This window comes from Hemicordylus capensis, chromosome 4, assembly GCF_027244095.1.
Source record: "Hemicordylus capensis ecotype Gifberg chromosome 4, rHemCap1.1.pri, whole genome shotgun sequence".
Taxonomy (NCBI): Eukaryota; Metazoa; Chordata; class Lepidosauria; order Squamata; family Cordylidae; genus Hemicordylus; species Hemicordylus capensis.
The window spans coordinates 204,408,773-204,419,841 of record NC_069660.1 but is presented as its reverse complement, the minus strand read 5'-3'; the positions used below and the strand labels follow the sequence as shown (position 1 = coordinate 204,419,841).

The window sequence follows — 11,069 nt, the reverse complement described above, 5'->3', positions numbered from 1 at the left end:
ACCCAAGCTTCACCACAAATCTGAATTGTCACCCTTGGTTCCTCTTCAGTTTTGGTGGCAAAAACTGCAGTTAGAAAGCAATGCCATGTCATCCAATGGCTGGCGCTGCTTGGAACCAGAGTTGAGGGTGGGAAGCTTCTCCCTGTCTCTGTCCCTGATTGGCTGCTGTGGCTGTCCTTCATGAGAAGGAGGAAGTATGTGCAGCCAGTCTTCCAGACTTAGATTGGATCATTTGGGAGCACAGTAGGGGGAATGGGGTTATGTGCAAAGGCAGCCTAAGACAAAACTAATATAATGGATGGTTTCACCTTTCTCATTTTGTACTGCAAACACTAAAGAGATTGGGGTGTGTGTGTTCATATTGTACAAATGGTATGTTATTTAAGGTGTTGCATATCTGCCAATGAAGAGGGGGCACTTGAACAGATTGTGAAATATAATGAAAAAGAATGGAACATTAGCCTTAAAATCGACAGGAATTTGTGCACTCATTGGGACAGCTGTTACACCAGTGGCAGCAGCTGCTTCTGTGCCCTCCTCATTGACTTCCACAAAGGACTTATGGGTGACCCTGGACACAAACAGGCCTTGTTTCTCTGATATTCCAGATAAACCTGCTTTGCTTCGCTCAAAAGGGAGAGTCATTCCCATTGACTGCAAAGTTGCCTTGAGGTTATATTTCTCTTCTAGTTTAAACTTGGGAAGGTACACATTCACTTTCTGGCAATACATGCTTGAAGTCCATTCTTCTATGTTCTTGTAGGTAAGAAAGGTTGCAAACTTGAATGGGAAAAATCATAGACACAATGTTTATTTGCTTGTTATTTAAATGTGGCCCAATACCATATGGTCCAACAGACCCACCCGCCAAATTTTGCCATGGCCTAATTTAAACATGATGTGAATCTGCAAGAATAGCATTGCATGGATTTGACATCTCATTTAAATTGGGGCTTCAACCACATATGCATGCATTGTTAACCTCTAACAATCCATAGCCCAGGCAGGAGCTGTACTGACATGCTAATAGTGCATCTGGTGTGGATGGGGGCCTGCTTCAACTTTCAACACAGTGCCGGGCCTATACAATGCTACGCTAAGTTCTTCAGGTCCACCCACATCATAAAATCAAGCCTTATAGGTCAAAATTCTCAAAGGCCTAGAAAGGGAAATAGGAGATGGCAATATGTGAACACGATACTTTTCGATGAGTAGTGTCAGACATCAAACTTGTGTATTCAGTGGAAATTATACACAATATTTTGATTAGGATACAATGATTTATAATCATTCATTATTAACAGATAAGCTAGATACTGGAAGCGAAATTGATTTCAGCTATGCTGTATGCGCTGGCTGACATCATGCCAAGTGTACACATCAGCAGACTGTGCAACTAGAGGTTAAAATTAGTCAGTGGCTGAGAATGAGACATTGGGAACCTGCTATACAGCTCTTTTCTCTCCCCCACTGTATCCCCAAATCAGCATGGGCTAGTCATTCAACCCAGTGAATGAGCAGCCTGCACAGCTTAAGTTAAAGGCAAAGCTCTGCTTTTCTCAAATGGTGGGAGGAGGGCAGCAAAGTCAAATTTCATCTAGGACACCACAAACCCTGGGACTGGCCCTGAAAATGTATGTCACTGGGAGCTCTGTTGTATTCTGCCTTTTGTGTTTTGTTATTTCTGTTATTTGTTATTTCTTATTGCCAGTGTGGTGCAGTGGTTAGAGTGTTGGACTAGGACTGGGGAGACCTGAGTTCAAATCCCTATTCAGCCATGAAACTCACTGGGTGACTCTGGGCCAGTTGCATCTCTCTCAGCCTAACCTACCTCACAGGGTTGTTGTGAGGATAAACATAACCATGAATACTGCTCTGGGCTTCTTGGAGGAAGAGCAGGATATAAATGTAATAAATAAATAAATAAATAAATAAATAAATAATTTAGAAGTTTCTCCCGGTGGGAATCCTATAGAGAGTGTGGGCAGAGTGGAGCCAGAAATAAAAGGGAGGGAAAACTCAATAAAGTTTTAGTTAAACCTACATTAGATTACTCTGTGTTTACAAGTGAAGCAACAATTATAAAACAAGGCCTCCCCAGTTCTGCTTACTGAGAGCTTTTTAAAAGTGGAGATGCAAAAGATTTTAACCTGGACCACATGAAAAGCAGGTGCTTGAATGCTGAACACTGTCCCTGCCCATTAAGAACTTCAGACATCAACATACGTTCAACATACCTGATTGCTGAAGTCGCCATTGTTTGGGAGCAAGATAATCATATGGATCTCTTTATTGGCATAGGGGAGTTCAAGCAATTGCAGTGCTGGTTCCTGTATGGCAGCATATTTAAAATCTCCATTCTGAAACATCATTGGAACATTTTTGCTCATATTCTGTGAAAAATAAACACATATTAAGGAAATACAGAATATTCTGTTGTATATAAGAAATATATTTTGGTAATGCCAGGCACAGAGCAGAGAATGGGAGCTACCTCATCCATAGATGAGCCCTGTGCTGACTGCCCATCCATACATCCCTCTCCCTCACACACAGTGTTGCTGGTGTGTCAGCTCAGGGGCAGGAGTTGCAGGTGCACTTTTGGGGATGCTGTGCATGAGTACAGCAGCCCAAGATTCCATATTAACAACTGAACAAGGCCATCTGTCAATATGGCTGGCTGCTGTATTATTACTGTACATTGAAGGAAAAATTTAAGGCATATTAGGAGACTGTACATGTACACAGCCTATAAGGAGAGATATATGGAGAAGCAGGAGCTGTACACCAAAGGGAAAATGCACTGTGCTGGTTTCACAGCGGATTCTGCATTTTCTCATGCAGCCATTTGTTGTTATATGTCAACACCATCTTGCAAATTCCTGCCTCAACTTGAAAAGGGCAAATTATTCCCCCACCAAGAACCCCCTTCATCCCCATTAGTCCATCACCTTCCTGACTCACCACCATTCAAACTTAGCCACTCAGGGCTGTGGAGGCACTGAGGAACAATGCACCCTCTGCCCTCTGCCATTTCCCCCTCTTTGTGGGCACATAATGCTGCTGTAGCTGCTCAGACATAGGGAGGACAGGGCTGCATCTTGGGTGAGGAGAAGTCAGAGAGGCTTCGAATGACACAGGGCCATAGGAGAGTCACTTCTACAGAGGCGTTGCTATAATTGATTGAAAGGGTTCAAAGAACACAGCCCCCCAACTCCGGAGGGCCCACCAGCTCCATCTCTCTCCATTTTCTTCATTATCTTCCACACTCTGTGGGGCCGCCAGAGAGAGGGATGAACACAGGACCCCTCGCCCCTAGCTACGCCCCTGCATTTCTAATCTACCAAGTGGAGTCTGTTCCTCCTCCACATGTAGAGATTGCCATTTCTGTTAACTGGCCATGAATTGGAGTTGACCCTACTGTATGCATGCTACCTCCACCTGGTGGTAAGTACAGTATGGAACATGGTGGGTTTCACGATGAGAAGATTCACTAGAGATTCCCCGCTGCAGCTCCCATATCGATTGCTGTGTGGTGAAAATATAAGCAGCAAACCACGAGGCACTGTGATGTTCAAAATCACTGTGCAGTTTGAAAGCAAATGTAGAGAAGGAATGGAATCATCTTCTCCTGATGATTCCAAGAGCAGATCAACCATGGCAGAAGACATGCATACTTACTAAAGCAAGGACACTATTCATGCCTTTCTGCTTTGTTTACAAAGCCTTTCAACAGCTGCATGATTATATGCATCATATGCATTAAACCTACATAACTGTTGAAACTATAGGAGAAGCAACAAAAACGAACAAGCTGGGAGCTGCCCAGTTATTGAAGCTGAAGAAGAATAGGAGTGATGTACCATTGGAAGAGAAAGACTTCTCTTTCTGTGGAAAATGCTGGACATACTATACCTTATTCACTCTAAAAGGTGCTTCTTTGGTGTTCTCTTTCTTAAATCTGGATGACCACAGTCCTTTAAAGTAGATGGCATTCACTATCACCATAGCAATTGGAGGATCAAGAGAACCCTCGGGGAAAAGGTCCTTGATTTTACCTTTAGTGGGGAAAGTGATACAAAAAACAGCATCTCAATGTGAATTGTCTCAATGTGGTGAAGTCAAGTGACAGATGCATAATGAAAAACAGAGCAAGCCTGGAGGATTCTGAAGTGTCTTCCTTGAGCTTCATTTAAAAGAAAGTTATATACCCTTTGGTTATTTTTTAAGGGATGGGGATACCATGCTTGACATTTTTCAAAGATATTTTGAACCACTAAATTGTTCCCTCCCAGTTGTTTGGCATTTGGACAATAGCTCTGTTCAGACAGTACAGAAAATGGGGACATTGTACTTGCGTACAGAACCCCTGAGCACAAACTCAGAAGCCCATCCCTGTGCTGATATGCTCTGAAACACACACCCACTCCAATCCCTCGCCTTAGTTTGCCCAAAGAGACAAACTCTGTACTCATGGAGAAATCCTTCCCATATGAACACCCCAATTCCATGTCATGAGGAGGCTCTCTCCCTGAGGAAAGACAAATGCAGTAAGTATGGAGAGCAGAGATCAGCACTGGGGAGGGGATTCCAAGTACGCCTTTGGGGACACTATATGCAAGTACAGCATCCACACTTGCTATAATACCTCAATAGAGCAAATGAGTTGTTCCCTTAGAGACATTTTGGAATTCTCCTGCTTAGTCCTTAATTGGATCCTGTGTTGTATGATTATATGTGTGTACACGTACGCACACACGTACGTATATGTGCACATACATAGATGATTATGTAGTGTGAAGAAATTCCAGCCACCGTTGATCAGTGTTTGTCATTGTAAAAATGAATTAGACTTTAAAAACTCAACCTTGTACATGTATCCTTACCCTGTGTTTGACTTGAAACCCAGGAGTTAATATTCTCACTGGTTTGTGCCTTTTCAAAATCAACGCTTTCCAATCCAGCATGGTACAGCTCCTTCGTGCATCGTAAGTATTTCTGTAGGTTATGAACACAGATGTTACTTCTCATATAGTACTGAGTCTGAGAGGTTCTGACTTTTCTAAGATGCTAGAAATTGAGAAATATCTTACCATTGTTGTTAGGGCAACTCCAGGTTTCAGAGGGCCCTCAGTAAACAGCCTTCCATGGGCCACCACTCCCACCATTCCCACCTGAGTCTCTCTGCCACTACCACATGAAGATTATGGGCATACAGGGATCAGCAAAGGACACTTCTGAGGGACTTGTGCCCTTTACAGCTGCCAAGTGATACAGACCCCAAACCCCTATTTGGTGTGTGGAGGGGAGGTCTTCAGCTTTCCTTTTTGCCCATCTTTGGAGTGATACCATTTTTGGAGTTGGAGTTGGAGTGATACCATTTTTGACAGCTTTAGCGTTCCCACTGGATCATGCATGAACATTTCACAGTGGTAGGAGAAGGGGTAGGAGTCCCAAGAAAAGGCAAACATGAACAGTTCAAAGGCCTCCTCCTGCCCTATAGCCAAAGGAGAAGTCAGGCATCACAGGAGCTGAATTACCAACCCTTGATGCTGCCCGTCCACCTGTGACCACAGATGGAACACTGTCAATCAATCAACCTACCTTTATTATGGTCGGAGACCAGCATAAAATTATACAAGTTATAATTTATCTGCTAAAAGTATTAGAAAGTAAGGTGATTGCTAATATGTTACATATAGAAGTGCTAAAATTAGACTAAATATGATTTAAAACATATTAAGATACACATTAGTAATAATAGAACTAAAAGTACTAAGAATAAGAAAAATAAAACAGCACTATTTCTGTTATTTAAAAAGCACAAAAAAGCTATAAGTGATTAAAAGAGCATAATACTGTTTCTATTATTGGAAAGCATCAAATGGTAGTGATAATAGCATAAAATGGTAAAAAAAGTGGGCAAGTCAAAATAGACATTACAAAGGCAGTAATAACAATAAAAAGTTAGAATTATAAAAGACAGTAATAAAAATGCAACAATAAAATTCAAAATAGAGATGAGGCAAATACGAAGTCTAAACAGTCAACAGAAATCAGATTATGACTAAGGAGGCTCATAGTCCGTCAACCTCCGGTGGATGCCTATCACCGCCACACAAAACCTGGCAACACTGTCTGTAATGGCAGACAGAGTCAGAGAGTAGCAGAAAGGTATAAAATTGGCTTGGATGGACCAGAAACTTTTTCAGCAATGGGAGGATAAGCAAAGTGCAGATCTCTTTATAGAAGGATATGCTCAGTAGTTTCAATCTGTCCTGAGCCACAGGGGCATAGTCTCTCTGCAAGAGGAATCCTTCTGTAGCAGCCTTCTAGCACTGCTGAGGGGAGACCATGTCAGCAAGCCAAAGTAAATGCCCTTCTATGGTTTGGGGCCTCCAGTTGGTTGAGACTGGTTGGTTGAGAATGCGGGAGAAGCAGAATATCTGAGCCCTTCACTAATATAAAATTTTGGAACCCTACTGAGATCAGTTTGGTGCTCAATGTCTGTAATGTGCTGCTTGATGGTTGCTTTTGCCTGATCATAATGCATGTTGAGCAAAGACTGAGGGGAGAGGCAAATGTCACAGCTGATACTCCGATTATTTATCACAACTACAAACTGAGTTGTGATAAATAATATGTTTTGTCCAACATATGTTTTGTCCTTCTGGCCACATCTAAGTCCAACTCTAACCATCAATAAAAGAAGATGCAATCAGAGAAGAAAAACGCTTGCTGAATAAAATCTTTTTTCAACATGCCTGCTCAAAGGGAAAATCCATGGAGCCATATAGTCTGTTAGCAATGCTTAGCTCATATTTGTTGGAGGGTTTGTTGAGTTGCAATAATAAAGCCTGGAACTGGGAATGAATACCTCCAGGCCGATCACATTGAGAGTCTGCAGCCGTCTGAAAACAAGGAGGAAATCTGGTTAGCAGGAGGAGAACTGGCTTTGTCTTTGAGGTCAGGAAAGCCAGGACAATTATGATGGTATAAATCCAGTTCTCTATGGATAGGTAAATATGCCCTCACCAATCAACTGAACTTCGCTCTCTGTGTGTGTGTGTGTGTGTGTGTGTGTGTGTGTGTGTGTGTGTGTACACTTCAAAACAGGAGCCTGTACAATTTTTTTCCTTGCAACTACACCTCAGTTCAAACGTAAGTTGGTGTTTATAATTTGGTGTTCTTAACAAAATCAGGTGTTTTTACTGAAACCTGTTTGAACCAAGATGGAAGGTGACTGGTGACAACACAGGTGCCCACCAGTCAATGCTCTGTATAATCATCTTCTGCTGTTAATTGTTGAACCATTTCCCCCTGAGTTGATCCTGGATATAAAGTTGTATAATTCACCAGTGTATTTTGAGTGCATTTCTGCAGTGGCCCCACTATTGTTTTAAAGTGCATCATATGTATCCTGAGGTCCCATCCTTTAAATCAATACAGTCCCATCACAGATGCAGTGTACATGAAGTATACTTCTGATTTAAGGCACTTCCTTCATTTTCTTATTTTGATTTTTTTTTTAAAAAAATAAAATCTTATTTTATTCTTATTTTATTCTCTTATTTTGTGGCTCATTATGGGCCAGGAGCAGCCCATCTCTACGAGCTGAGGGTGGGTGGGTGCTGAACAAGCCACAGCTGCTTCGGGTTCCTGATGTTGGAAATAGAGTTCTAGTGCATTGACCTTTTGTACCAACTATCCTAATGACCACTAGGGGCATTGGGAGTAGAAATAGTGAGTAAGGATTTCCCTAGCTGTTCCTATCTGTCTCTACTCTATGACCCCTAATATGACTCCTCAGGCATTTCCTGAAATTAGTCAGAATCCCTTCCTTTCCTCTTAGAGAGCAGATGGAAACATCTCTCTTTCTCTCTCTCCCTCCCTCCCTACCTACCCATTAAGTAGCCTTTGCATAGTCTTTCCTATCCAAAGTGTAGTTCACCAGTAAATCTACTTAGTATTTAGATTCTACAAGAATCTCCATGTTTCTTCCCTAAAAAGCTGCAACAACTATACTCTGCATTCTACTCTGTAACTGGATTGGTTAGCTTATTTAGTGCTCTGCTAATTAATCACAAAGCCCATCATGGGTAAATTACACCCTCCAACACCTGGCAGCTCCATTGATACTCTCTCTCTTTCATTTTGTCCCACCTTGGAGTGTACAAGAGATATGCTGCTTGCAGGCTGCCCATTCATCAGGTAAAGCTGTGTGGGCTGGTCATTGATTAACCAGCCTGCACAGATCCACCTGAATTTGGGGCAGAATGAGAGAGAGAAAGCAGCAATGGAGTTGCTGGGAACTGGAGGCACTACTATAACTATGGATATGTTTATACCACTTTTCAACAAAAGTTCCCAAACCAGTTTTCATAGAGTAATTTAATTAATTAATTAGATGGCTCCCTGTCCCAAAGGGAGAAACATGTGTTAGGCACCAGCAACAGCCACTGCAGCTGATGTGATAGTGAACCATAATGTGGTTCACTATCATGGTTCCTCTTCACATTAACAGGAACTGTTACCGGTTCATTTACATTGCATGGTTTCTGGGATCCTGTTGCAGAGGAGTCTCCAGATCCTGAAGTTCCAGTATGCTGGCTCTCCCTGAAGTGAAGTACCTGAAAAATAAGCAGAACAGTATTTCTTAGTATCATGATAACTTTCACACTGGATTTGAGTTGTGGTTTTTGGTTTCAGCCTAAATCCCTGCAAGCAAAGGATTTATGGGAAGCAGGCGCATTTAATGATCCATTTTCCTGATATCCATGTCAATAGATCAACTTATTAGATGCATTTCTCTCTTGGGATATAGAACACTGGTCATTCGGGAGATTTGTTAAGAAAAGGAAAAAATGTTCAACACATCTAGTTTCCATGAGAGCTGGAAGAGTGAGCTACTCAGATTTAAAATTACAGTTGCCGGTCCAGTTTTGTGGTTCTGTTTGGGTAGAACCCAGCAGGGATTTCAGGTGGAACCTACTAGGCTTCCTTGAGGGTCCCCAATGATAAAGACAATCTTGAGCCTTTACCAAATGGAACATCTCCGCCATCCCTGCCCCCCCATGACTGCACAGAGTCATCCAGCACATCATAGGGGCAAGCCCACTTTGCTACTTTAGAACAATCATTCTCAAAGCGTTTTTAGCTGTGACTGCAGATGAGGCAACAGCACAGTCTGATCCTGTACAACTTAATGGAAGAAATTGCCTTGGTGATTGCATTAAAAGATCCCTAGTGATCACATTTCAGAAATCCTTATTTAGAATATATCTATGTATTTAGAAAAGAAAATCTCTACAGCACCTGCAGATAGATAGATAGATACAGACAGATAGATAGATAGATAGATTAGATAGATATACACATACCAGGATGTATATAAATAAGTAAGTAGGGTCTTGCCTTAAATTGAACTCCTCTGTATTTAAAGACTTCCGAACAGTATAGGAAACGTACCTTCTCCATTTGGGCTTCAGTGTTGCCTCTGGCACCATACGAGACCATGGCTAGAGCTGCAGAGATGCTAAACGGAGACAAGAAGATATTCTTCTGAGCACCATCCTTGCTTATTTCCTTGAAAAGGTCCCAGCCAAATTCAGAGATGGCAGTGCAGACAGAGCTCATCTTGAAGCTGATGGTGCCCAGACACCTCTAAAAAGGCTGCTCTTAAGCTTTTGAAGGATTCAAGGTGAAACAAGAAGACTGCAAAACTCCTCTCAGCCTGTCACAGAACCACCTTCCAAATGTAAAGACTCCAGTGTCTATTATATGTACTTCCTGAACAGGGTGGAAACCATGGGTGTGTTCAATTTAGACTTGGTAGCAATTTTCTAAAGATGCAGCCCGGCTTTGTGCAATAGAGGAATTTCTATATCTTCCGCGTGATCTATTGTCTTAACGCTGTCATTCAAGTGATTTGCAGAGCTTTCAATATTGCATCGGAGTAACCACCATAATTATACCATGACACTATTATTTCTCCTTCAAGGAACCAAGTGCCATGGATGATTATTATTCAACATTCTTACTTAATACTAATGGGCTTGTGGGTTTTTTTTTACTACTAGCTTTATAGTAGTACAGAGAATGCAAGTTGGCAACTACCTCGTGAGACTAAAGTAAGACAGGTACACTGCTCAGGGAGCTATTTCTACAAGTCCACAGAGCTGTTGTGCAGAGGGGACAGCAGGGAAAGTTGCAGCAAGCTTGCACACAGGTAACCTGAAAAGGGCTCCTGTGAGATTTCTTGCGCTCCTGTGTCCGGTGCCTTCCCAAAATGCCCCATTCACTGTAGAGAAGTACGGTTTAACTTCCTGATCTGCTTTCTGAGGAGAATTCGGATACTCTGACATGATACCTCTGATCATAAATTCTTGTGAAGAATGCACTCCTATATATCAAGAGTATATGAACAGTATAGAATGTGAAAATAAAACAGGAGGAACTTACAACACTCCTTTATTCTATAAGCTTATTGTAACAAAAGCAGAGGATACATATTTTAATATTGGAGGCAGGCAACAAAAATTCAAGCAGAAATAAAGCAGAACAAAACTAAATTCTGTAATGCTTGCAGGAAAATAATATGGTAGGATAATACTTCACAAGACACTGTGTGCCCCCTCTAACAAAGTGACAAGGTTTCTACAGAAATTCTGTCAAGAACAATGTGGTTTGAGAATTCCATTAGCATTTAGCAGGAATGCTACAAAATGTTTACTGTAGGCCTCAGATAGAACAAAGACATTTAATGATTGCTTTATAACATTATCCTTTTGAAAGCATTTCTTTTGGAATTCAAGCAATGATAGATCATTGAAGGTTCATTTCTTGTCACACAACTATCTCCTTTTCAACTGTTAGGAGCATTTTTACATCCCTTCATTTTGATGTTGGCAACAAGGAGCTGTTATTATGCAATGGGAAGGCACTTCCATTCATGCAGGAATGGAAGCACAGAACTAATAAGCTTCTTTATGGGGATTATCATCATCTGGGCCCTCTTCTTTTACCTAGGACATGCCTGATGCAAACCATGCATGTGGCTAGAGTAAGAA

At 41.6% G+C, this 11,069-nt stretch overlaps 1 protein-coding gene across 1 annotated transcript; it reads right to left on the bottom strand.

Moving 5' to 3' along the window:
- Positions 1 to 381: 381 nt before the first annotated feature.
- On the bottom strand, positions 382 to 9,636 carry LOC128323205 (serpin B11-like). Its single transcript, XM_053245927.1, has 7 exons — positions 9,469 to 9,636; positions 8,535 to 8,630; positions 6,765 to 6,911; positions 4,887 to 5,070; positions 3,916 to 4,058; positions 2,238 to 2,393; positions 382 to 780 (listed from the first exon to the last, which is right to left on the bottom strand). The coding sequence occupies exons 1-7, from the start codon at positions 9,634 to 9,636 to the stop codon at positions 382 to 384; spliced, it is 1,293 nt and encodes a 430-aa protein (XP_053101902.1).
- Between the last annotated feature and the right edge of the window lie 1,433 nt (positions 9,637 to 11,069).

Excerpts from the sequence above, each read along its gene's own strand:
- LOC128323205 (XM_053245927.1), bottom strand. The coding sequence starts at position 9,636 with ATGAGCTCTGTCTGCACTGCCATCTCTGAATTTGGCTGGGACCTTTTC. Across the intron at positions 8,631-9,468 it reads CTGAAGCCCAAATGGAGAAG|GTACTTCACTTCAGGGAGAG; the intron begins GTACGTTTCCTA and ends CTTATTTTTCAG. Across the intron at positions 2,394-3,915 it reads CACCTTTTAGAGTGAATAAG|AATATGAGCAAAAATGTTCC; the intron begins GTATAGTATGTC and ends TATTTTTCACAG.